Here is a 27,797-nt window from a genome sequence, read left to right as displayed (position 1 = left end):
CTCTCGCTCTCTTTGCCGAATAAATAAAATCTTTTTTAAAAAAATTCCCTTTATTAAACCTATTTAAGGATGTTGCTAAAATCATCTTACCGTGAAAGACTGCCAAGTTTCAGGAGGAGACAGGAGCCGAGCCGCGTGCTCCGACCGAGAGCGTGAGAGCGCGCGTTCATACCGGCTCCACTTTCACTTTCGGGGCACTGCCTGGAACTCAATCCATCTGGACCATTGTCACTACACCGCCATTTCTAACCCACCGTGTCTCCTCTCATCGTACTGAGGGGGATTACAGAGCCCTTTAGCGGATGGGGTGAAAGGCACAGCCTGGGATTGTGTTGTCTGCTCAGGTCAGCCCGACTCTCCTTTAGAAAACACTACACTGTTTCATGAGATTAAAAACTTTTTTTTTTTTTTTAAGATTTTATTTGTCAGAGAGAGACAGAGCATAGGCAGAGGGAGCAGCAGGCAGAGGGACAAGCAGACTCCCTGGTGAGCAGGGAGCCCGATGGGGGGCTCCATCCCAGGCCCCTGGGATCATGACCGGAGCACAAGGCAGACGCTTAACTGACTGAGCCACCCAGGTGCCCGAAAAAGCACTTTTATTTCCCAAAGAAAAAGAGGATGTGCTGAAGATCTGACCTATGTCATAGTGTTGGCCGGAAAATGAAACCCCTACACCTTTTGGTACCAGTGTCGGTGGGGAGGGGTAAGCTAGCATTCCAGAGATGCTCAGGGGGCGGCCACGTGGCTGTGGCAGCTGGATGCCCCTGGGTATTACTGTTTCATGAACCCCAGTCTCTCACGGTCTCCCCAGTAGATAATTCCACTGAAAGTGGGATCGTGTCTTTAAAATCTCTTTATTCCTCAATTTATTACAAGGGCCTTTCCCTTGGATATCCCATAAACTATCTGCTATGTGTAGAATCTTGTATTCCTCCAGAAAAGGAAAATAAATATCCCACGACTTGTGACATGGGGCAAGCAGGTGTAACCCCTCCAAAGGCTTCTCGTGATACCTGAATAAAGTCCCCAGACTTTTTTTTGCTACGGCAAGGCAGGCGAGGCGTATCGGCAAAGCCCAAAGTGAACCGCACGACCTCTGCCCAGTGTCTAGAGTTCATCTATGCACAGTCTAGCGTCCGCCGCGCCTCGCTCTCTCCCCAGGCTTGATCAGGCATTACAGCATTTCCTCTGAGTTCTTTCAAACCCATCTAATTTATTGAAATGTTTTCTTTTATTCTGTCTGGTTGTTCTCTGTGTTACAGCAGAAGAGAGCCCATTACCATCTTCTGAAACCACTTTGAAAGACTCTTTGACCATGCTACCGAGCCTGGGAGAGAAATGTTATAAAGACACTCAAGATCATGTTTAGCAAGTGGCAGATCCAAGATTAAAGCCCAGTTCTGTCTGACACCAAGCCCCCTTCTTTCCTTTTTATACTGCATGGACTCTCAAAATTGGAATTATTTGGTTAAATAAATGATGCTTGCCAAGAAGATTAAAGAACTTTTTAAAACTGCCATCAGCATGATGAAGAGTTCCTGCTGAACCACACTTTTACCAGCATTTGGTTTATCAGAGGTGAAAACATCAAATGCACCACCTTAATTAGTTGGTGTCTGTCATTACCAGCAAGGGTAAGCTGTACCTATTTATCATTCCAACTTCTCTTTTTCTGCTTCCACGTGTTCTGCTGCATGTGGGAGGCCACCCAGGGCACAGCATGTAGCAAATGACAAACCAGACAGGATCACAACCTGGGCCCACTTGGAAAATAAAGGACTACTTACTACCCGAGATCAATGAAGGAAAAAGTAAATTTACTAAAATATTTCTTTATTTGAATAAGGTCAATGTCATTTCTTGAATTCCAGCTAGCATCAAATAACAATCAGAAAAAAAACACTTGACAAAATGTTATCCAATTGAAATTAACAGTGGATAGAAAACCCTTAACTTTAAAAGAAATATATTAAATAGGCAACGTACAGATCTAAAAAGTTGCAAGTGGTGATTTTACATTAGATCTTATAAATAAAAAAATCCCCCCGTATAATTATTTATTCACGATCTCCCTGCAATAAGCACATGGACAGGAAAAGATAATCACATCTTAATATTCACAACTGTTATTTAAGTTCTTTACAAAGATTGTATCTCTGCAACTCATTGGGTCAGGCGATCCCTTATTCAAGTAATTTGTTTTCCCTAAGTTATCAAAAAAGTACAATTGTCTGAGATAAAATGTCACAGAAATCGCAATCAAGAAAGCAAAAAGCTTTAGCAGGCAAACTTTGAGATGGGAGTTTTCATGGCTTAGTCATGATCTGACGATGATTCTGTAAGTTTAAAAGCCATCAACCAAAGTACCAAGAGCTACAGGCAACAATCTGGGTTTAGTTTGTGGTTGGTTCTTGTTAAGAAACCAAGAATTGTAGGAGGAAGAACACTGCAAGAAGAAAAGGACCCGTGCCCATGTGCTAACGTCACCGACAATGAAATGATATATCCTGCTCTCTGCTCAGCTTTAAACCAACAGAACACAATACTTTTTTCCCACTCCCCATGTTAATGGTTCTCAGACACTACTATGCTCAGAACCACCTGACGTGCTTGCTGAGAAGTGATATTTTGAAGCCCCGTCTCTGAATTTTGATTCAGGTGCTTTAGAACGGAGGCCCGGAATCCTAATCTTCACAAGCACAGTATGACCCACACGGTCCATGAACCACACTCTGAGAAACACTGATGTCCCTTTAATACAGAACAAAACATTGTTGATGGTTCGTGTCTTCTTAGTAAAGTTTTAAGCTGAATAAAACATTTAAACAATTAGAACACAAACAGGTACATTAAAAAAAAAGTATTAGCCATTATGGCATTGGATTTTTTTTTAAAAGTGGCATCGCAGGCACGATGACTCAACACTAATAAAATTTTAAAATCAATTTTTAGTCCAAGGCACCTGTAAAATACTTGCTGGTGTGAGAGAAGGTAACAAATTTAATTATACAAAATAGTACAGAAATGAAAGAATCCTGGCAGTGATTGATTTTTCCACAGAGCAGACATTTTTCTTCAGAAATGAGCTACTTAAAGCGAATGATTTTGAGGAAAATAAACCGAATTTCAAATAATACAATGAACAGCCTGTGCAAACTGCTTTATGAGTGATCTTCTAGTAAATTAAATTACTAGGTAAAAAAGATAAAGACTCATGCATTTTCATAATAGCTCTCTCCGCTTGAATTAGTAACGGTCAGCACAATTCCTCTCCCAACCGTAGCCTGAACAATGTCCACCGCATTCATACGTCGGGTGTCCCCTTAGTCCGTTCAGGCACACATGACAATGGATTTCGTAACACTGGATATTTTGCAGTCTTTTATCAAGAGGATTTCCCAACTTTCACAGCCCCAAACTTAAATATTCTTCTGAAGGTTTTTTTGTTTTGTTTTGTTTTTCCACAGATTAAGAGCAAATTCTGTGATGACGTCTCTGGAACATGAATTTCAAAATGTGAATCCCACAAAGGAGAGAAACACCAGAGAAGCATTTTCTCTGTTAAAGTGACTGAAGCAGAGCGAGCAGTCTCAGAATATTCTTACTCAGCATTCTGGGATCAACGCTAACACAAAAAGCAATGCTAGGGCTGCCTGTGTACATAGTACGAAGTAGGTACTGCTACAATGCAGAGTTCCTCAGAGTCTCTGTATAGATTTTAGGCGGTTAGCCCAGTCTGTAAATGACGTTTGAGAACAAATTTATGAAGGTTTAGAAGAATGAAATGGTATTGTTTTACACAACACTGTAACTTCTTACTCTGGGTTCTATGACAAATGAAAGGTAACAATTTAGCTAAAAGAGATAAAGTATTTTGAAGTCAGCAAAAACATAGGTTTACATCAGCCGAGAAAACATGAAGTCTGCATGTTCAAATGTCCTTTCCGGACTGATTCTGTAACACTGAGGACCAGTATGCACAAACACTACAGCGACCCCTTGCAGTCTGACATTTCAAAGTTAAGCTGCCTAACAAGTGCTTCACAATATCCTTAGTTCTGGCATTAAAAAAAAAAAAAAAAGAAGAAGAAGAAGAAGAAGAAATCAGATGTGTTAATTCTGTTTTTCAAATTTGGTCTTCAAACGTCTACACTGCTTCTACTCCAGTCTCATTGATTTAAATGACACCAGATTATATGAAGTGATGTAACCAAAACTCAGTGGTGGGGTTTTTTTTGGTGAACTTAAAACTCTCCCCAGGACGTGCAATCTGGGCTGCATTTACACGCTATACAAAATGGGAAACGCTCCTTAAGTTACAAACTTAAATCCCAAAATGATGTTCATACTGTTGAACTGATGCTGTTGGCATGGAGACGTTCACGAATATGAGTGGGCATGAGCTGAGCACATTACCATGCAAAACTATGAAAACCATGATCAGAGGAACATTTTCACCTAAATGGTTTTTCAGGCAAAGAGCAGCAATTAATTTTCCCCCAAAATTTCCTTTAAAAAGTGAAATGTATCATTGATAATCAGAGGGAAAGATACTTCAACATTCTGAAGCCTGTTACCTAGATCCTAAAGCTCTCAGACAAAATATTCTTTGATTTCAAAGGGAACTGTATTGGATAAAAGGACTGCTGGACTGGGTCTTAGAGTAGGAAACTCTGACCTCTAAAAAAAGACTCTGGGTTATAAGATAAACGTGATGGGGAGCTCTAAGTTAGACGACGTAGTTTGGGGGGTTAGGAAGGCAAGTGTATTTATGTTAAATAAAGAAACCTCCAACGCTGGAGACTAAGGAGTAAACTTCACATCTTGGGGCTGCCCCTAGTTTCTATTATTTACCATCTTATTTATCAATATTCTGTTCAGTGGCTGTATTCTACTGGCCAGAAATTCACTGAAATTTAAATAGATTTATGTACTATGCACAAATTTACATGTGGTTGTCTTTGTTTTAAGGTTTATTCTTACTGCAAATCAATGTTTAAACAGTCATTTTATACAAAATTTAATAATTTAGACTATGAAGCAATTTAAATACTTCAATTCCCTCAAAAAGACAACATTTTGTATATACATACATGATGTACACATATGAAAAAAGGTGGTCAAAAGAATTTTTTGGCAGCGGCTTCTTGCTGAGTCCTAAGGAAAAAGAAGAAAAAACCCTGAAAGTTCTATACATTTTACTTCGGTAAGACTCAGGATTGCTTAGAACTGAAATACACATTGCCTTGTGAAGTACACATCCCATTAAGATAAGCATACTTCTACAGATGCACTCCCACATGACTGAAATAGACTAGAAATACTACTTGCTTTGTGTTAAACTGAATTTTACAAGTAGTGGAAGTTGTTACACATGTAGGTTACTTGAAGTGTTTAAAATTAAATACAGAAAGATATTGAGTCAAATTTCAGAGACTTACCTATACATGATGTAACCAATGAATAACACCGTTTGTACCACTACAAATATAACGAAGTGCATCGTAGATAAACATGATGGAAATGGTGGCAGCTCTGGGCATTTTGGTCTTTCATTTGATGGCTATAAGGCAAAAAACTATTACAATTAGTCAAACCGGTATTTTAGAAAAAGAGATAAATATGAAACCTTCATAAAATTCATGGTTAACTACATAAACTCAAGATTTTTTATTTATTTGTCCCATAAATATCTTCCATCCCCTTAACTTTTACCACTTTTTTTTCTTAAAATGAAGCTTACTTGTTTACTTTTTTAGTAATATCTGTGTCCACCATGGGACTCAAACTCATGACCCTGAGATCAAGAACCGCATGTTGTGCTGACTGAGCCCACCAGGTGCCCTTACCACCTTCATGGCCCAGTAACTAACACACTGCTGTATGGCTCGAATCTTCAGCACAGTGATAATGACTGTGTTCTTGATGGTCACAGACCACAAATTCCCTGGACACACTCAGTTTATCCTTGCTGTACTACACTGATTATTAATTATTATTATTAATAGTATCCCCTTTATTCTCAAGGAACTGCCTGACAAATACAATGGCTTTTTCTTAGCCCCCATCCTCCCCAACCTCCCAGCAGTCAACATTACTAATCAGAATTTTGAAAAATGTTCCTTTTGGAGTGACTGGATGGCTCAGTTAGTTAAACATCTGCCTTCCGCTCAGGTCATAATCCCAGGGTCCTAGGGATGGAGCCCCACATTGCGCTCCCTGCTCAGTGGGGAGCCTGTTTCTCCCTCTCCCTCTGCCTGCTGCCACCCCTGCTTGTGCTCGCTGTCAATAAATAAAATCTTAAAAAAAAAAAGTTTCTTTTCCTATTTCCATGGGTATTCTTTCTGTTTTAAGGGGGCAATTAAATACCGGGGCAACGACTCAATCACGGTATCCCGACAGAACGGCTTGTCGGGTCAGCTGTTCCCGGCACGTCTGCACCTGCGGGACGGCGCTCCGCGCTGCGCGTGCGTCTGCCCCAGAACCAGCCTGCGCCCCCCTGCGCACAGCTGGGGGAAACGGGCCTCAAACAGAACTCAGGGAAGAGACCACGACACTCTGGATGACAGGTAATGGTCATTAAGAAAACTCTTAACTCCTATTTGAAAAATAGGAATATCCAAAACATACATAAAAATATAGGTAAGAAAAGCAGTATCCAAAAATATAAAGGAAACAAGATTGCATGTTAAAGATCTAAGTTCTTCCTACTGAATAGTTAAGGACCTCAGGAAAGTTAGTTAACAACACATTAACTTTCTTTCCTGAAGGATAATAGTTATTTTTTAAAAACTTTTAAAGAGGGGCGCCTGGGTGGCTCAGTGGGTTAAGCCGCTGCCTTTGGCTCAGGTCATGATCTCAGGGTCCTGGGATCGAGTCCCACATCGGGCTCTCTGCTCAGCGGGGAGCCTGCTTCCTCCTCTCTCTCTCTGCCTGCCTCTCTGCCTACTTGTGATCTCTCTCTGTCAAATAAATAAATAAAATCTTTAAAAACTTTTAAAGATAGAAAGCTCCACATAACATATAAGGTATTAGGGCTTCCGGGAAGGTACACTGGGTAATACGGACTAGCCTCCTAGTAGAAGACAACTAGCAGAGCTAGAAACAAATCCAATCTAAAACAACACCCGTCTGAAGGCAAAGGCAATGAACAAGATGGCAAAAAGTGATGGAATCAGCATTTTTTTGGGCGGTGGGGGGCAGGGGGAAGACCAAAGAAAGACAACTTCAAATCCATGGATCAGAGAAGAAACTGAAACGGAAATTAGAAAGAGCGCCTGGGTGGTTCAGTCAGTTGAGCGTGGGACTCTTGGTTTTGGCTCAGGTCATGATCTCAGGGTTGTGGGATCAAGCCCTGCGGAAGGCTGTGCTCAGGCTGGCTAAAGATTTCCCAAATTTAATGACAACTATAAACTCACAGAACCAAGATATTAAACCCCAAGCAGAGGAGAAAGAAAACAAAAGCAAAGCATATAATTATCAAACTGTTTAAAATCAGTATCAGAGAGAAAATCTTAAAAGCAGAGAAAAAAAGAGTACAGAGAAACAAAAGACTGACTTCTCATGAGAAATAATAAAACCATGATACAGTCACATAATGGGGTGCATGCAGCTGTAAGAGGAATGAGGAGTATCTGTGCCCCACTACGGCCAGACGGGTAGGTGAAAGAAAGCAGGGAGTAGATAAATGTGTGCAGGCTGCCACTATAAAAAAGGGGAAGATTTCATCAGTTTCGGTTTATATTAAGAAAAGCAAGAAACAGTGGACTGAGAAACTACAGTCCCCCCAAACTGCTCCATAATGAGATAGAAATGAAAAGCACAAGTGTAAAAGTTAGCCTTCTTAGAATCATCTGAGCTTTAATCTAGATACAAATTTATAGGAAATTTACACTGAGTGTAATTATGCAAACGGCCGACTTCAGAATTACCAATCCAATCTGTCCCCAGTCTTAGAGCTATTCCCTCGAGCCCTGCAAGAACGGCCTTGAGCACACCAGTATGTATGTTTACCAGTATGTATGTTTACCAGTATGTATGCTGGTTTTTAAAGATGTATTTATTTGAAAGGGACAGAGAGAGTGTACACGTTGGAGTCAGGAGAGGAACAGAGGGAGAGAATCCCCAGCAGACTCCCCGCTCAGAATGGAGCCAAATTAGGGGCTCGATCCCATGACCCCGAGATCATTATGTGAGGCGAAATCAAGAGTTGGATGCTTAACCAACTGAACCACCCAGGCGCCTGTAGGTATGGTGTTTTTTTTGGCTAGTGTATCTGTGAAAAATGCTAGGTTAAATAGGTAAACGAATGTGTATTTTTTATACATTATTAAATTCTCCTTCCTAAGGATTAGGCCAGCTTGTACTCCCTCCAGCCATGTGCTTACTGAGTTCTTCTCAAGCCTTGGCAATGGAGTATGTTGTCAGACTTTGGCTTTTTGTCAAACAGGTGTGGTATCACAGGCGAGTTTTATTTTTTATTTCTCTTATTATTTAAGCTGCTCAGCATCTTTTCATACATGGTACAAGCTTTTCTCATGAACATTCCATTCATTTCTCTAGCACTTTTTTTTTTTTTAAGATTTTTATTTATTTGACAGAGCACAAGCAGGGGGAGGCAGGCAGAAGGAGAGAGGGAGAAGCAGGCTCCTTCCTGAGCAGGGAATCCGATGCAGGGCTCGATCGCAGGACCCTGAGATCAGGACCTGAGCTGAAGGAAGACGCTTAACCAATTGAGCCACCCAGGCGCCCTCTCTCGCATTTCTGATTGGGTTGTTCCACATCAGATTTTTAGCGTTGGCCATTTCAAGGAGATTGGACTAGAAGGGGAAGAGGCAAATGCTACAAGCATTTGTGAATTTTGTACGGGTTTTAGAAACCAGTAAGTAAGTTAAGAAAAACTTAAAACTGAAAAACTTACATGTACCAAAGGTCTATTGTCTAATATTGTCTCTTATGCATAATTAAACTCTGAGAACATGTCATCTATCTTTAATATTTACGGCCAATCTCTAAAAATGTAGATGGGGCTTTTACTTAAAAAAAAAAAAAAAAAAAAAAAAAAAAGCCTGATAAAGTAAACCAAAACCCAAACCAACCAAACATAAAAACTTTAAAAAAGTGAACCAAGTAAGAGAGGAAGAGCTGCTGGAAAAAAGATGAATCTTGCTTAAAGAAAGAGGCTACCAGTCAGCCAGTGTCAGACCTGCGTGTCCTCACAGCCCAGACAGAGAAGTGGAGCTACCCAGCGCCTATCTCAGTGAAGCATCAAGAGACGTTTACCTTTCTAAAGCTCTTTAAAGACATCACTACTGATAACAAGAGCCATTTTTAAAAAAAAGAAAATTTACAGAAAAAACCTAGAAAACCAAAGTCTGGGACTGACAGCTCCAATGAGAGGAACAGCAATTTATTTTTAAAAGATTTTATTCAGCAGGGTATGGAGGGGTGCCTGGGTGGCTCAGTCTGTTAAGCATCTGCCTCTTCGGCTCAGGTCATGATTCCACAGTCCTGGGATCGAGCCCCACATCGGGCTCCCTGCTCAGCGGGGAATCGACTTCTCCCTCTTCCTCTGCCCCTTCCCCCGCCACTCACTCACTCTCTCAAATAAATAAACTCCTTAAAAAGGTTCTATTCAATAGGGTATGGAAACAAGGAATATAAAGACATCAGGATTACATGGAATAATTCTACCTTGAATATGAGAAATGAACATTAGTATTAAGTAAAAAGTATTTTCCAGTAAATATGTGTTCATTCTTTCCTGACCAAGGGAGACTGATGGTGACAGCAGCAGAAGTCAAGAGCTTACCATGTTTCGCTGCACCAAGTTGTCTATGTCCCGCTTCACGATGTGCAGGTGCTCTTTGATGTCGTTGAAGTGCTGGGTTGACTCATAAACGCCCCCGGCGGGCCCGGGATGCTGGACGCCGCTGACCAGTCTGACGGTTTCACTCATGGAATTCCTGAAACAGAAAATCCCTTTAGACAAGGGCGTTGCTAGAAAAATGATTTTTTTAGTCACATTTTTCAAAAGGTTAGATACACTTCAAAGCCCAATGTTAGGTTATTTTTAAAAAATCAGTATTTAGAAATATTGAATCATATTCAGGATTGGAAAATAATATTTTAAAAGATTTTATTTATTTAGGGAAGCCTGGGTGGCTCAGTGGGTTAAGCCTCTGCTTTCGGCTCAGATCATGATGTCAGGGTCCTGGGATCGAGCCCCAAATCAGGCTCTCTGCTCAGCGGGGAGCCTGCTTCCCCCTCTCTCTCTACCTGCTACTCTGCCTACTTGTGATCTCTCTCTCTCTGTCAAATAAATAAATAAAATCCTTTAAAAAAAAGATTTTTTTAAAAAAGATTTTATTTATGTGAGAGACAGAGACAACAAGAGAGAGAAACAGCGAGCGAGCACAAGTTGGGGCGAGGGGCAGAGGGAGAAGCAGACCCCCCACGACTGAGCAGATGAGGGACTCATTCCTGCGACTCCAGGATCAGGACCTGATCTAAAAGGCAGACACTCAACTGATGAGCCACCCAGGTGCCTCTGGAAAATAATTTATAAAACTACAGCTTAAGGGGCACCTGGGTGGCTCGGTCAGTTAAGCGTCTGCCTCCTGCTCAGGTCATGATCTCAGAGTCTTGGGATAGAGCCCCACATTGGGCTCCCTACTCAGTGGGGAGCCTGCTTTTCCCTCTGCCCATTACCCTGCCTGTGCTTTCTCTCTCTCAAATAAATAAAATCTTCAAACAAACAAACAACAGAGATGGAAGTTTAGAGTGAGAGTACCACCCATTACTCTCTCTGGAAATGAGGGATTCTGGCTGACCGCCACTAAAATTTTGGAGGGGCTAATGCGGGTACTTCATCCTGAACAGTGCAGGCCGACAACATCCAGTTATTAATAACTGTTGCACCTGGGGGATGGGGGATGAGGATGGCTTTTATGCTCAACTTCTTCGTATGTCTGAAAATGTCTAAAATGAAAATAAAAACTGGTAAGACCTTCTTTCTAGTCTGCTACAAACTGCAGCTGAAAGTGAGCAGATGATGAAACTACTTCTGACTGTTTTTATTTTGGGACCTTTTACCAGTCAGGGCCTTTTTAATCTCTCTCTGTAAACTGAAGGGGGTTGTACTACATGCTTCTGGTTAAAAAAAAAAAAAAAAACTCTACGATTCTCTAAGAATATGAATATCCACAGAAACAAACCAACCACTCCAAAGACAAATAATTCCTTTCTTTACAGTTTTTTTCCTAAAGCCTAATCCAGAAGGAAAAAAGTTCTAGAAGACAAATTTAGACATCGGCGCTCAGTTTTCACCTTCACGTACAGTGCGTGCGACATTCATTCTCAGTTAGCAAGTGGCAGCTTATGAGGACTGCTAACTACTCTAAGTAAGTGCTTTCACGCATTACACAGCCAGATGGCTAGGGTTTACTAACCACTCACTGACTCTTCAGACGTTCTGTACCACTGGTATGTGAAAATAGCAAAGAACAAAGGAGTATCTGGAATACAGTAATATTCACTTAAGAAAGAAGGGGATGTAAGAAAATACACACGTGCAGACAAAGCACAGGAAGAACAAACCAGAAATGAATGGGATAGGTTAGTGGGGGGAGGGTGGGAACAGGCTAGAAAGGGGGGAGATGGGAATGGTGTGGTAGTTAGTGTTGAGGAGGGAGTGACAGACACTTTAGTGAACACATACATTTCGACTCAGAACTCCTCAGAACCATCGCGTTCATAAAACCTTCATATATCCCAAATATACACAATTAAAAGCGGCCAGGATGTAGGAAAAATACACATGCCAACAAAGAACCGAGCTGTACTATAAATGCAGGTCATAACCGTACTGAACAGAGTGGGGAGAGAACTGAACTAAGCACCTGCCTGGAAGACAGCATCTGCGTCACAAACTGTAAGGTTAGATGCAAAAGGACCTTTATGGAAGCCCATCAGTGAGTACGTTTCTCCGAGGGATGTTGAGTTAACAATTCGAAGCCACTTTACGGGTATATTATGTGCACACTAAAGCAAGCAAACGGGGGCGCTTGGGGGCTCAGTCAGTTTTAAGTGTCTGCCTTTGGCTCAGGTCATGATCCCAGAGACCTGGGATTGAGTCCCATATTGGGCTCCCTGCATAGCGGGTAGCCTGCTTCTCCCTCTGCCTCTGCCTGCCACTCCCTGTGCTTGTGCTGTCAAATAAATAAATAAAATCTAAAAAAAATAAACAAGTAAATACATTTTAGAGAAGAAAGAATAGGTTTCTCCCTCCTGGAGAAAGAATTTTCAAAGAAGGAAAGAAGAAGGTGAAAATCAACTTATAATGTTCAGCCTAGTCTAGTCCAACCAGAATCCAAAGTGTCTGGATAATCTCAGGGTCTTTTTAATACAAGTAAGAGTGATGGGCACAAAAATAAAGATACGCGCGTCGGAATGGATTAGTAGACATTCACATATTCCCCAGCTCTGTCCACTGAGAGGGCCTAGGAGCAGTGGCACTGCAGGGACGGTGAGCACACCTACTGTCCAGATCTTGGGTTTCTAAATGCTTTTCTTTAATGAAAGGATCCAGGGCTCACCAGAGAAGTGGCTGATTCTAGAGCTGGGGCAGAGAAAACACAAAATGAGCCTGAAACATAGTGTAGCACCAGAAAGTTAAGAAATGCTTTAAAAAAAGATGGGAGCTTTTTGAAAGAACACCGAAGTCAAGCTGGAGGAGTTCTTAATCACCAGAGCAGAACTGTCTGCGCAGTAAATAATGACAGTATGGGACTACAGCCCACAGAATACATACCCATGAGCCCGTACGACATAAATAATTGATTAAAATAAGTAAATGGGGCAGAAGATACCCAGTCCTTGCAGAATTCCAATGAGCGCATGGGAAGGAATGATGAAAATAGAAAAAAAAAAAAAATTCAGCACTTGGGAAACACCTCATTCTTGTTTCAGACAAAACATCAATGGATGCTACAATTAGCACGCAAAAGTTTAAACCGAAACAGGATATTTACATTATTTACATAGTCCCAAAGTTCCTTTTCCAAAATGTATTTAAGCAGTAAGGGAAGGACAGTAACTTTAAAGTACAGAAAGCAGAAAGGAACCACCTTAACCAAGTGACACCAGCCAGTGTCAACAGCAGTAAGACATACTGACATCGTGAACATGACACAGTGTTGTATTCTTGTCAAGAACACAGAACGTCCATCCAATCATGAGTCAGCACCAGCCAGACCCCAAATCAGGAGCCAGTGGACCAAAGAACTGACAGAAACTGTCACGGTCATGAAAGACAAGAGATGAACTACTTCAGACTGCCGAAGTATGAAGAGATAGAACTAGATGCAATGCGTGTTGCTGGATACGATCCTGGAACAGAAAAAAGGGCATGCATGGAAAATGGGTGAAATTTGGGTAAGATCATTAGTTTAGTTAATAGTACTGTACCGCTCTTCATTTCCTGGCTCTGACAACTTGTGCTACGGTTACGTAAATTGTGAACATTAGGGGAAGGTGGCGAGGAATATATGAAAATTGTACTATTTTTGCAATGTCTAAAGTTTAAAATTAGATCAAAATAAAGATTTCAAAAAATAATATCAAATGATCCATTTATGAAATTTATGAAAAAAAAAATTTTTAAAGACTTTATTTGACAGAGAAAGCAAGACAACACAAGCAGGGGGAGCAGCAGGTGGAGGGAGAGGGAGAAGCGGACTCCCCAGTCAGCGGAGTCCAACGCGGGGCTCGATCCCAGCGTCCTGAGCCGAAGGCAGACCCTTAACTGACTGAGCCACCAAGTGTCCCTATTTCTGAAAGAATTCATTCATTTAGGATTGTAAGTATTTTAATCATGAGTTTACAACTTAAAGATTTTTTAAAATGTCAGATAGTACAACTGAAAAGAAGTCCAAATTTGCAGTTACAAGTGGGGCTGCCTTTAATCTCTAGGTGCGGATATTATCACCTTCTGTTTAACCCCATACTGTTTAATTTTCTAATGCTAAAGAACTCACCTTGACATTCTTCTTTGTCAAGGGTTGTACTGGTTGGTGCAATGCTCTAAAAAGTGAGCTTATAAAATGTAACACTTTGGCTGTTTCTCTACTCTAGGCATTGAAAGCTGTTAATTATCTGTGTAAGTGAATACTTTTTAGCAACTTCTTCAAAGTTCCAAGGACACAGTAACTCCTCTCTGTTCCAACTCGTCCAGTCTCTTAGGGTACAAGAAGGAATGGAAGAGAGGCAGTCACACATGGCACGTTTCCTTGGAAATGGTTCCATTCCATCACAAAGAAGTTCCTGTGCTTATATCACAGTTCTACAATGCTATGCATGATTACCCTTCTAGAATTTTTCACAGATACTACTACGCATAATCTTTTTTCTTTTTTCTTTTTTTTTTTTTTTTTGACAGAGAGATCACAAGTAGGCAGAGCGGCAGGCAGAAAGAGGGGGGAAGCAGGATCCCCGCTGAGCAGAGAGCCCAATGTGGGACTCGATCCCAGGACCCCGAGATCATGACCTGAGCCGAAGGCACTGGCCTAACCCACTGAGCCACCCAGGTGCCCCTACACATACTCTTTTTATTTTAGAAATGCATGAATACTCGTCTCAAGTAGCTATGACAAATGTCTTTTTTTTAAAGATGCTAAAGCATTTTTTTCTCTTCTGATCTAGAACAACTCAAACATTTAGGCCTACTGGCAGTTTCTGAACTTCAAAAGTTCCCGTACTTTCCACTCCCTGATTTATAAACTGAATCTAGAATGTGATTCTTACCCTTTTGTGGAATTCTTACAGTAATAATGTGCTTGTACAGAGGAAGACAGAAGTCATGAATTTTGGATAAATGTATCACCTAACACTCAGACATGATTTCTGCACACTTACTTCATTTCGTTTACTTGTCTCAGGATCTCGTGCTGAGTGTTCACAACGGTATCCAGCTCTTGCTGGGTGATCTAGAGGGAAAACAGAAGAACCCAGTTCCGTAGGAGCACAAGGCAGAGTACCCTTTCTTTCCTCTGTGCCGCCTCCTCCATCAGAGGCTACCTAAGGCACACACGCCTGTCTGGAAAGCTCACCTGTCCCTGCTGGGCTGGGATTCCTGCTCCTCTTTTAGCGATCTCCTCTGTCAACGAAGAGACGTATCTTCTCTGTTCATCAAGAATCATATCTAACTGTCGGTTCAGCTGCTTGATCTCAAGATGGATACGATTCTGTCCTTCAAAGATCTGTCTCAGCTCGCGGTCTCCTACACTCTCAAATATTTCATCCGCTGAAATGGAAATTGCAAATTAAAATGATCAAAATCACCGACACGTGTAGTTTTTGCAATACCGTAAGTGACTGAAGTATCAGTATATACTAAAATTAGGACATCACCAATATGACCCACTCCAGTGGTATGAACTCCTCAGTAGTAAACATGCAGGTAGTCAATTCAATCATGACAAAATTACTATAAGCTTTTTGCCACGTCTGGTGGCTGAACACCTATTATAAATTAAAAAACGTTTTTCACCTAAAAATAATTTTCTTTCAAATCTATGATTTTATTTATATGAAAAGGCAAAAACTAATCTAAGCCACTAGAATCAGGAATAGTGGTTGTCCCTGCGGAGCGGGACTGACTTGGAAGACGCATGAGTGAACACCCTGGGGTGGTAAAAATATTCTGTGTGTTGACTGAGTGACAATTAAGTGGGTATACAAGTATGTCATAACTCATCAAAGTATACTTTTAAAATCTGTGCCTTTCACTTAGGTAATAAATTTAATAATGGAGTTGAGAACAGCGGATTTCCCTTGTAAAACTGACTGTGCTGAAAATCATTTCATTCAAACATTTACTACAATAAGCTTCAGGATATACTCACGAATCATGTGTGATATTTAAAACAAATCCAAGAAGAGAATTAAATTCATTTTTCATTTTTATCATCATTAAGTCTGATTTATATTACTGATCATTCAGAGAACCACATACTATAGGGACTACAAAAGCTAGCTATGGCTTTATTAAATACAGCTTCGATCATCTGTGCTGGTGGAACAATCCAGATAAAACTTAGCAGGTAATATAAAGCCACTCTACTTGGACCTCTCATGTTTTATTTTTGACCCACAGCACACTTTTAAGTTCAACAATGGCTTAGACTAATTATTTTAAAATTTGCAAAATCTTCAAATCAAGTTCTGCTGAGCAGTAAGGGAAGGAGAACTAGAGATCATTTCATACTACTTTCACAAGATTTTTGTTATTTTCCCAGTATTATCTCTATATTAATAAGATAACGTGCCACTCAAAGGAAAGACATAAACTTTACATGATTTCATTCCACAAATATTTAGAGTCTCAACTACTAGGTCACATTTTTGGGGGGGGGGCGGTCAGGGTAGTCAACAGAAAAACAAAATCCCTGTTCTCATAGAGCCTACCCTTGGGAGGGATCACTGTTCATCCATTTTACCCAGTATTGCCCCCCAAAGGCTTTCCTAAGCCACACCCTTACTGATAGAAACATCAATCTCCAAGCCTTATGACAGAAGATTTGCTTATAGATTGCTTCTGGAAACTGCCTGGATGTGCCAGACAAGAGCTCAAGGATGCGATGAATGTGCGTGCCGCGACCCCCATGTGGCTCTGAGCACAACTTCCTCCAACTCACCAGGATGCCCCTGAAGGTCAGGGTGGCCCTTCTGGAATTCCTCCTTTTTTTTATCCAATTCTTGTTGAAAGTGCTCAAATTCCTCCTGATACTTTTCTTTTTCTTTTTCTGAGATTTCTTTATCTGGCGTAGGCTTTTTTTGGAATTTAGGGATAGATCATTAAAAAAAAATTTAAAAGATAAGAAAATATTAAACCTCAGTATACTTTTTTTTTTCCTCCTTCATTTTAACTACTCAACCACTAGTTGAAAGGTTAACATAAAAATATTAACCATTTCACTCTTGCTACTAATAATTACAACAAAACAGTAGCACTAGCCATGATCACTTACTGAGTTCGCGGTCTTATTTAATGCCCATGACACCAAGAGGTGGCCGGTACCAATGTCTCAGTTTTACCAGTGAAGGAACAGAGCGGTACAGAGGTTAAGCCACTTTTACGAGATTAAACAGCAATAACAGGCAGAAACAAGACCCAAATCTAAGTTGGGCCTCCCAAGTTTTCAGCTACAGGGAGATACCAATAAACTGGAAATAAACTTTTTTGGGGGAAAAAAAAAAAAAAAAAAGATGTGTATACTTACCAGCTCTTTCCCAGGCTCGGTCAGCTGGAAGGTCAGAAAAGAAAGGACATCATGGTCATCTACAAATTAAAAAAAAAAAAAAATCTGAAAAAGTTACACAATAGATTATTTTTATGGTTGTGAAGTTACTTTAGAGAGATCCAGTGCTTTAAAAATAATCTGTGAAAAATAACAAAAATCAGCTCTTATCCAGTAAAGGCAATGGAGCTCTGTGAGCTTAGAGATGAAAATTCACCAGAAAGGTTTACATCAGAAATAAACTAAAATTCACTTTCTTTTATCTTAAACCAGAATATTAATAGTGATTAATAAGTAAGGGTAAAAGGTTAATAATAAATAAGGGATAAAGGAATAAACAAACAAATGAGGAATCAAAAGAAAGCCTAAATCCCTAAACCTGACACCAAGATCTTCCCATATCTTCCCACAAATCTCCTTTATAGGCAGTGTCCCAGACAAATGAGACAAAATCCTGTTCTTCATGTATTTCTGGACCTCTCAACCTTTCTTACAGTACTTACCACTACTTGCCTTACTTTCTTGTTATAAACGTGACATTGCTTTGTCCTGGCTTACTGGGACAGTCCTGATTTATCCATGCTGCCCTGGCATTCCTAACAGCATCCTCTTTTATTCTCCAAGCATTCCAATTAGATAATACGATGATTCTCTCTATACAACATTCATCTCTGTTTCCCTCACATAGCAGATATTAACAATTTTACTTAATCTAAAATCATATTTTAAAAATCAAATTAATTTCAGGCTGCTTAAGCTGGAAACACACTTAGCAGATCAAACCTCATAATGCTGACCTAAAATACCAATCCTGGTGAGTCCCGTCTGCAAAGCAAGTGCAATTAATTCCAACCGGCGATCTCTATGCTTTCTGCCACTGTTATGAAGACTGACATATGCAACCAGATGAAAGAGAAAACCCTAACACTCTAGGTGTGTAAGCTACCTAACCTCAGGAAAAGATGTTCAGTGTGAGGCTCTCTGCTCAGCAGGGAGCCTGCTTCCCTTCCTCTCTCTGCCTGCCTCTCCATCTACTTGTGATTTCTCTCTGTCAAATAAATAAATAAAATCTTAAAAAAAAAAAAAAAAAGATGTTCAGTGTGATAGAGCACTGGACTCAGGAGTCAGAAATTCAAACTAAGTCCTGCCTTGGTCTGACCATTACTGGCTATGTAATATTTATAACGTACTTTAATGTAAGATTTGGCAAACTTAACTAAAAATAGGATAAATACCATCTATCCTCTCTCTCCCTCCTTGTGATGTTGTAAGGAACAATTACATATTTGAAAATAATAAATAATTATACCATGTACCATGTAAATACATGATATATATACTTTTTAAACACAAGATGGTACTAATGTGAGAAGTTCATTTATTACCAAATGTGGGGCAAAAATGGTAAATATGTCTTGTTTAAGCTTTAGTCCCAGTAATATTTCCTTAGGCTACCAAATTCACTTAAATGTGCTGTGACAACTTTCAGGATCCTAAACCACTTGGCAATTAACCTATTTCAGCCTTGACTTTAAATATCAACCATCAGTTGTCTACAGCCCCAGCCAACTGTATACCTACGGATTATCAGCAGAAAACGAGCAGATTCAAGATACCAAAAGACTGGCTCTGCAGTACGGCTCGTCTTGAAAGGCTGAGAGGAGACAAGTCTAGAAATCTCCCAGTAGACTGTTCCCACGGAAACCCAATTCACGACCTTGTAACATTAAAAGATGTCAAGATTTACCTGCAAGACCTCCAGTTGCAGCGGATACTCCAAAATGCCCTTGAGAAGGGAGAGCCAGATTGTCCGCTCTGGCGCAAAATTCATAGTCATTTTTATCTGGTGTGAAGCCATTATTGATCATTACCTAAAAAAGACATACTACAGCTATAGCTTTTACAACAGGCATTAAAAAATGAATTTCAAATAGTCAATTTATGACTAACTGATCTTTATATTTGGTCTCCTAACCAACCGTCAAAAAGGGATCAGTTTTCTCTATTATAAAGGGTAATCCCCTGTCCATGAATAATCTCACTTATTTAGCATCATTATGTGAGATATTTCACTTCCAAGTTTTTAATCCTACAATGTGTCAAAGGCTTAAAGAGAAATATTTGATAATGTTCCATGAAAATCTTTCTAAAATAGGAGACTCTGGGAACCATGATGACTTCCTTTGAATGGTTCATACAGAAGAGGGACCAGATTTGGTCAAAAACCCCAGTGTCAGAGCTCAAATAGGATGAATTTATAATTTTTACCACAGCTAGTTGGGAATTAAATATAATTATATTAAATTAAATAGACTGCCATGCAAGGAGTGAGCTTCTCTTCGTTCAGTTGGGGAGAGGGTGTGACTGCTTGAGTTCCCTCTCTCGTCGTGTCTCTCTGTCAAATAAATAAGTAAAATCTTAAAAAAAAAAAAAAAAAAAAAAAAGACTGAGCCAATATAAAGTCTTCCAAAAAATTGAGAAAAGAGAAAGAAAAATTTAAACAAGATGTTTCTTATTTATTAGTATGATGGCACTGATGGTACCTTTAACAAGCAAAGTTCCCATGATATTAGAAGAACTGCTAGCTGGATAAACCCACTTTATTTATTTTTAAAGAGATTTAATAAATAAATAAATAAATAAATTTATTTATTTAATTTGAGACAGAGTGAGAGAGCACAAGTAGGGGAAGCAGCAAAAGGAGAAGGAGAGGCAGACTCCCCGCTGAGGGGCTCAATTCTAGGACCCTGGGATCAGGACCTGAGACAAAGACAGCCGCTTAACTGACTGAGCCACCCAGGTGCCGCAGGATATACCCACTTTACATAAATATTGCCCTGAATTCAATCTGTCTACAACTAAACTCATTACCAACCCTCTGCCCTCCCACTCCTCACTCAAACTCCGATGTGCCGCTTCCTGGCTTAGTTGCACACCTGGTCAGAAACCCAGGAACCATCTCCGAGCCCCCACTGCACACCCCCACCCATCCCCAGCACAGTCTCTCCCTCCTGTCACTCTCCTCTCTTCTTCCCTTTCCCCTGGCTCAGACAGCAAGTGGAGTCTCTTGCGGGGAAGAAGGCACTCGGTTCAAACCACAGTTGTGTTACTTACATGGTACGTTACTTAATATGGTATGTTAAGTAACAATAAGTTACTTAAAAATGTTCCATATCCCATTTCCCTGTGTATAAGATGGGGATGCCTGCCCCATAGGGATGTCGGAAAAAATAAGTTAGACACTGCACTTAAAAGGACAGAGCACGGGGTGTGGCCCACTAAGTGTAGCGCCTCCTTTCACAAATGCCATTTTAAGAACACTGCTGCCCAAGTCACAAATTGGATCATTTCACTTTCCTGCTTAAAACTTTCAGCACTTCCTTACAGGATAAACTACCCAAGGCCTGCGTGACTTGCCACCATGGACCTTTCAACCCCACTCCCCAGAGTCTCCTCCATCCCCCGCTGTTCCAAATCACGTGCCTTTCCCCAATCTTTCACCAGTCCCTGTGCCTGTTTTCTCTGCCAGGATCACGTACCCCAACTCAGAAATTTCCCCTACCCCTTCCCAGTGCAGCTCAACGCTGAGAAACTGTTCCTGACCTTCTCCGCTCCCAGGTGCAGTTACAAGATGCTAACCCCTTGATTCCTGAATGGTAAGTGTGCTGTGACACACCTCCCATCTAGCACAGTGATGTTACACAAGTGTCTTCCCTCCACTAGACTACAAGCTCTCTGGAGAGAATGACCTTTCTCTTAGATCCGTATTTGGGTGGCTCGGATGTGTGTGTAATGTGTGGCATCTAGCAAGTTCGATGCTTAAACATGTACTGATGAATGCAAACCTATGGGCTAGTTTTAACACCACATGACTACTTAGGCCAAGCTCTGAAGACACTTCTGTTCTCTCACAGTAACACCGAGTACATAAACTGATACCCAAATTTACATGCCTTTAATTTTCATCAAAGATTCAGAATGAAAAGTCCTACTAGAATGTTGTTCATCTGAGCATCTCTTAAGTGCGTCTTACTTACCATCAGTGTTTTCTGGTAATACGTAATCTTTGCCCGGACAGGATAGGGTTTATTACGAAAGTCCCTCTGGCAACTTGCTAAAGCTTGACTAGCACCATCGCTAGAGTATGAAGAAAGGGAAAACAAACAAAAAACGTCAGAAAGCTTCCCAGTACTTAAAAATTCACTACTTAAAATGATCAGCGTCCAGAAAGATAATATATTATTAAGTTAGGACAGTCTTAGGACATTTGAAGTTACTTACTCAGAAGACACAAAGTTAATGCACAAGTTTTTCCCTGTTGATTCCTGTCAGAACTATGGATAATATCAGAAGCCAATGTGCTGACAGCAAGAAGAAAGTTTTACTCTTCTGAGATGAGGGCAAAATCCTCCTTTATGTCAGGGCAGAATCGAAATACACTGGAGCTTTTATTTTTTATTTATTTTACATTAGAGCTTTCAAAATGCGTATGCCTAGATTCTACCCCAAGTCAAGGGAAGGAGACTCAGGAGGAGGTGGCCCTGGCACCTCTGGTCTAAATAGCTCCACAGTGGGTCCTGATCAACTAGGAGGAAACAGTACATGGAAACGCAGATGAGTAACTTTTCTTACAGCTCCTGACTGGCTCAAAGGTGATTCCTGCCACAACAAACATCTAAAAATTAAAAACATACATACCTAATTCATATACAGTGTAAATATACCAAACACTTAGAAATTTTGTAGCCTACTGGGAATCTTTAAATAAATCAACATGTAGGAAGTATGAGGTGGTATAAATTGCTCAGCCATCAGTTTGGTCAAGGGTTTCAACTTTATTTTTGAAAGATGAAAGAAACATGACTAAGGGCATCACTAAGAACCAGGAACATCTTATAAATCTTTCAAAATATTACATAGTTTTCGGTTCAACAAAACAAGTCTTTTTTATGTTTGAAATCTGAGGTGGTCCATAGAATGAACTTTCATCCAGGACCAAATTTAAAAAAGACCTTTCTACCAAGTTACAAAATACATCTCAAGAAAAAGAATAATCTTATTTCATCTGAAAAATATTCAGATTTGAAATAATCTCTTTTTACAAGGGTTCTAAAAAGTTGTTGCAAGCAAGTAATATAAAAAGCACACACTTACTTTTGATGGTCATAATGGATTTGTCCATTGTTGCCTATAATTACTATAGCAGGATTATTTTTCTAAAAATAAAAAGAATGTATTTCGTTTTAAAGTCCTTAGGTCAAAGAATTCTAGATCATTCTAGAAGTGCTGTAAAGTCTCTTATTTCTCTAAAATTCTAGGACTAAAAATTTTTAAGTAATTAATAGAAAAGATTCTATTTATTTAGAAAAAATTTAGTAAACTCTATTATAATTATTCAAAAACAGTCTTTAAACACCTCAATAAAGACGTGTGTGTGTGTGTGTGTGTGTGTGTGAGAAAGAGAGAGAGAGAGAGAACGATCAACTACAACATATATTTGAGGACTATGTGAGACAAGTGTGAGACCCAAGGGAACTTAGTAACACGAGCACTAGTATGCGTCAGCATTTAAGAAGTTATTAAAGCTCTCTTTTAACCAACTGAGCCACCCAGGCGTCCCTAAAGTTCTCTTTTAAATTGCTAATAATAACCCATGACAATCAACAGAGAAACTACCAGCTGAAACAAAGATCATCAATCCTAAGGCTAACACAGCACAAGTTAATGTCACTAAATCACAAGTACATTTTGTTCGGAACTGTTTTAGGCTCTCCTAAAGACATCATCAGAGAAACTGGTGGATCAAAAGAGTGATTAACATATAAAAAGGTATTAATATGTGAACTAGTAATAGTAATGCACAGGGTATTTTCATGAAAACAGACTATAATCCTGAACACTGCTGGTTTCACTGCCTCCCTCTAAATGACTCAGGCTTGTGCATCAAAATTACTACACACATACAGGTGCTGCGGAGGGAGGTCACTGCAAAGTTCTCAGAGTTAGAATTCCATTCTGACCTCAATTGGTGCATGACAAATCAGGAACAAAGAGCTTTAAAATTTCCAAAGTCCTGGTTATATACAAGACTAATCATCATACTTAAAATAGAGTTTGGAGATTTCTCAAACTACTAACCAGACAAAAGTGTTAAATAAGCTGTATTTCTCGCAGCCTAACTTTGTTAACAGATGTATTCAAGTAGGTAATAGTTCTGACAACAAATATACCTTTCCATCATTGTCGAAAGAATCAAAAAATATTCCAACACCATTCCACATATCAGCTGATCCAAACACAGGACCCTCCAAGCCTTGATTTTCTGTATACCAAATTGCCTGTAAATATATAACAAGGGACTTTCAGAGGCTAGTGGTATATGCACTGATGCACATATGCACTGATACACATATGCATCGATATATGTATGCACTGATACACAGGTAAAGAAATGATCGTACCAGGCCATCAGCTCCAATTCGACCTCTTCCAGTCACTCGAAATGTCACCTCAACTTCCCAGTTCTCAAAGGCTGCTTTCGTCTTTGTCCACACTGATCCTCTTTGGCTTTTTAAAGATGGTGCTATTCGAATTTGATCTGAACTTGGAATAGCATCTGGAACAAAAAATCAGGAAGAAGAGCTTTAAGTTATAATTAGGTAAAACTCAACGAACCATCACCAAACTGTTCTATATGCCTAGAGAGATCTAATTTTAACTTGGTAGCCTGTACAATAATTTTGGTAGGAAAAAATTACACATTAGTAGTTTCAACTTTAAAACTTTAGAGCTTTGGGGGCACCTGGATGGCTCAGTTGGTTAAGTGTCTGCCTTCAGCTCGGGTCATGATCCCAGAGTTTTAGGAGAGTCTCGGCCTTGTGGCCGGGTCCCTTATCAGCAGAGAGACTCCTTCTCCCTCTGTCCCTTACCCAGCTGTGCTTGCTCTCTCTCTCTCTCTCAAATAAATAAATAAATAAATAAATGAATAAATAAATAAAAATTTTAAGAAATAAAAAAAATTTTAAAAATAATAATAAAATAAAATAAAATTTTAGAGCTTTCTAACAGCCTTCCCACGCCCATCTTTTGAATAGTGAAATACTTCTGGGGGAAAAAATTAATACTGCAATACATTAAAAATTCAAGGAGCAGGAGGAAGGAAATTATGACTTAAAAAGCAAATCAACTATTTGATTCCCATTATATTCTTTTTCAAGTATCTCAAAAACTTGCATATTATTTTTTTTAAAACTGTGAACTATTTTAGCAGTTTACAAATGTCAGAAAGCTCAAACAGTGTGAAAAGAACATACCACTAGGAATCAAGAGACTTATTCCTAGTCTCAGTTCAGCTGTGTGACTCTGAGCAAATAATTCTTACTGTCTTGGGTTCACCATATGTTCACCTGTAAAATGAAGGGGCTGGGCTCAATCACTTCCACGAAAATCCCAAAAGTTATATGCAAAATTTTGTGCATATATGCATTCTTCTAGGGAGAGGGTCAACTGAATTTCAAGTCAATAAACAGTTCTTCAGTGTTAGCAGATTCTCAAAGAGAACTGTGATCCCCAAAATGGTGGTTTGCATCTCCAAGCTAGGTTCAAATCCCAGCTCCACCACTTACTAGCTATTTGATTACAGGCAAGGGATTCCGTTTCTCTAATAACCTCACAGTCATATAATGCACAGAAATATTTCAGAAAATGTTAGCTAGTCCTGTTACAGAACTATATACTATTACAGCACCTATCAGGCCTAAGTTTGAACAATTCTAACACATCCTCTCAGATTATTATATTATTATATTAACGAGCTCTGACATCCATTCTGGGAAATAACTGTATTATGTCTTTATACCTAGGAAAAACTAACAAAAGACAAGCTGAGGTTCTTTATTAAGATCAGCCACTGTCACTAACACTTTCAAGCACTTAAACACTGGGGCAAGCCTCATGGGAAGAGTAGCAGACACAGATTCAGAAGAACTGGATAGGGGTTCTAGTCTACTGACACCAGTTATGTACCTTCCAAGAACCTTACTTTTCTGAGCAGCAGTTTTTTCATCTCTAAGACAGAGAACACTTGCCTTGCCTATAAATGATCAAATCAGAAAATGAAGGTGAAATAGCTCTGAGAGCTACCAAGGGTTACAAACTGCTGTGATCAGTTTTGTGCCCTTATGAACCCAGGATGTGTACTAACAGTACAAAAGGCCATTAGAGTTAAGAAACGAAACACCATCGATTTGGTCTTCATTTAGGGATGAATGTAATGGGCCATGTTTAAACTGAATCTCAAATTTCTCTATTTATAAAAACTGCTGTAAATACTGGATCTCAGGGTAAATGAGAAGGGAAAAAATGATCAATGGAGTTAAGAAAACAGTGAGACTGTAAAAGTTACAGCGATAATGAAAGCAAGGGGTATTCACAGCAGAGATTCCCAGAGTCAGTATCCAGAAAAGTCAGGACTAAAACACGAATCCCTTTATTTCAAGTTCCGTCTAGCCATACAACTTTAATTCACCCAGGGATACTACCTGACATTTTTGTAGCAGACAAGCTTAGTTGGGTATAGGCTCTGTAGAGAAAGTCAAGTTAGCTAATTTGAGTAGTTAACATTATTAATTGGCTGATGTACATGGCATAAGTGTGAAAGAAGAAAAAGCAGGTAAGGGAGAGATGCAGAAGTGAAAAAAAGTGTGAGCAAATTCATCACCACTATTGAAAACTTCAGCATCATTCCAGAAAAAAAACCAAAAACCCCCAAAACTTGTGTTTGGTACACCTGCAGCATCTTTGTTACCTTGATAACAAAAGCCCAGCAATATATCCTTAATGAGCAGACACACAGAAAATGCCTGCTGAGAAACAAAATAATTGTACTCTACTTCGAATACTTAATGACTTGGTCATTAAGTCAAATTGAAATTTTTACCTTCAAATTATATATTAATTTCAGTGAAATGGTCCTTCCTTAGAGTGTGTTTCCTACTCAGTAATTACTACTCAGTAAATACTTAATGGAATATTTTGTTTCAAGCCCCTGACATTCTAAAAGGAGGTATACAAACCTTTTATAAATGACTGTTAATTACACATAATGAATGGAACTCAAAATGAGAACTTCTCACCCCATAAAAAGGCATTTGCCACTTGTTTCAAAGGATGCATCTGATGGTCACTGAACAGAGCTTACAGCATGCCAAGTGTGAGGGCTGATTCCTTAGTCAGCAGTGACACATCAGCACTAGAAAGTACAGATACGTTTTCTTTCACGTATGTAAATGGCTAGCAAGGCTCTCTTATCTACTAACAGGGACAAATACACAAAGGGAATAAAACAAGGAGCACAGATTACTTTCAATAAAAAAAAAAAAAACAACTATTACTCTGAAGAGGCTGTAGATGTAATGTTATTTTCATGTATTAAGTGCAGAAACAATACCAAAAAATATATCCCTTCTTCTAAATAAACGGATGAGTGCGACTCATGTTCCATAACGTGTTAATACAACTGAAAAGATCAAAGACCACACCAAGCCCCTGAAAGAGGCAAATTTCAAGGTGTAGTAGTTCCAGCAGTGTAACAATGTCCTCGGACATAAGAAGACTTAAAAACTACTTTAAAACCAACATATGCCACCTCTAGAGTCATCGGGGGGTACACCCTGGCGCATTAGCCATTGCTAGCACCGGAGACGAGACAGCAGCGGAGGACCAAGCGGGAAAGGAGGTAGGGAAGCTCCGCGAACAGGTCTCCGGTGGGGATGGCCGGAGGTGGGGCTGCGGGGGGCTCGCGTTGAGACGTGGCGTTTAGGGTGAAACGTGATGCTTAGAAGACAGTCTGAATGCCTGAAGTAGAGGAAAGTAACAAAACACCTCGTGACCGAACGGAAAGAAGGGGCGAGATCCAAGAAAGGAGGACAGGAGGACGAGGAGTGGGCAGAACGGGGGGAAGAGCCGGGCGCAGGCGGAGAGCCCTGCGGACCGGAGCCGACCTGCAGGAGGGGCTGCTGAGAAGGGTCCGCCGCGCCAGTGCCGTGCAGCAGGAGAGGGTAGAGAAGAGGAGACCTAAGGCGGGGAAGGGACCCTGGCCCCCCGCCCTCCTTCCCGGCTTACTCCCCGCGTGGGCCCAGAAGGGCACTGTCCCGTCGCTCTGCACCAGGTGCGGTCCCTTGAAGCTGTATTTGTACTCGAAACGCCGGTGTGGCGACCCGGCTGCGATGCCCGCGGCACCAGGAGCCGCAGGGTCGCCTCCCATGCCGTCGCTCCCGGCGAAGCGACTAAGCGACAGCAGTAGGGCGCAGAAAAGAGGCCGAACTCTGGCCTGGGGACCCCTTTGCCTGGATCCCGCCATCTTGGATTCGAGGAAGCGGAGGCCGGCGGGAGGAGGAGGGGCGCGGGAGCTGCGGACGGCCAACAGGGCGCTCGCTGATTGGCGGAGCTCGAGAGACCCCGGGGGCAAGGGTGAGCCCCGCCCCCGGACTCGGCTAGCCC

General features: G+C 40.4%; 1 protein-coding gene across 2 annotated transcripts; it reads right to left on the bottom strand.

Moving 5' to 3' along the window:
* Positions 1 to 1,816: 1,816 nt before the first annotated feature.
* On the bottom strand, positions 1,817 to 27,797 carry LMAN1 (lectin, mannose binding 1). 2 transcript variants are annotated; one of them, XM_082699294.1, is made up of 14 exons: positions 27,420 to 27,716; positions 23,759 to 23,913; positions 23,528 to 23,635; positions 22,452 to 22,513; positions 21,335 to 21,434; positions 19,045 to 19,168; positions 17,280 to 17,338; positions 16,695 to 16,827; positions 15,108 to 15,301; positions 14,914 to 14,984; positions 9,812 to 9,965; positions 5,442 to 5,563; positions 5,094 to 5,157; positions 1,817 to 3,495 (listed from the first exon to the last, which is right to left on the bottom strand). In XM_082699294.1, the coding sequence occupies exons 1-13, from the start codon at positions 27,655 to 27,657 to the stop codon at positions 5,121 to 5,123; spliced, it is 1,557 nt and encodes a 518-aa protein (XP_082555420.1). In that variant the 5' UTR covers positions 27,658 to 27,716; the 3' UTR covers positions 1,817 to 3,495; positions 5,094 to 5,120. The 2 variants fall into 2 exon arrangements, with proteins under 2 accessions (XP_082555420.1, XP_082555421.1); XM_082699295.1 differs by having other exon boundaries at positions 1,817 to 5,157; positions 27,420 to 27,797.

The sequence above is a fragment of the Mustela nivalis genome (assembly GCF_964662115.1).
Source record: "Mustela nivalis genome assembly, chromosome: 14".
In the NCBI taxonomy this organism is placed as follows: domain Eukaryota; kingdom Metazoa; phylum Chordata; class Mammalia; order Carnivora; family Mustelidae; genus Mustela; species Mustela nivalis.
The sequence above is the reverse complement of the archived record's forward strand: the minus strand, read 5'-3'. Positions and strand labels throughout refer to the sequence as shown.

Bases quoted from the DNA above. Each gene is read 5' to 3' on its own strand.
- LMAN1 (XM_082699295.1), bottom strand. From the start codon at position 27,657: ATGGCGGGATCCAGGCAAAGGGGTCCCCAGGCCAGAGTTCGGCCTCTT. The intron at 21,435-22,451 runs GTAAGTGTGTGC...TTCATACTCTAG, and splicing joins ATCCATTATGACCATCAAAA to CGATGGTGCTAGTCAAGCTT. The intron at 15,302-16,694 runs GTGAGTTGGAGG...TTTCCATTTCAG, and splicing joins TGACCTTCAGGGGCATCCTG to CGGATGAAATATTTGAGAGT.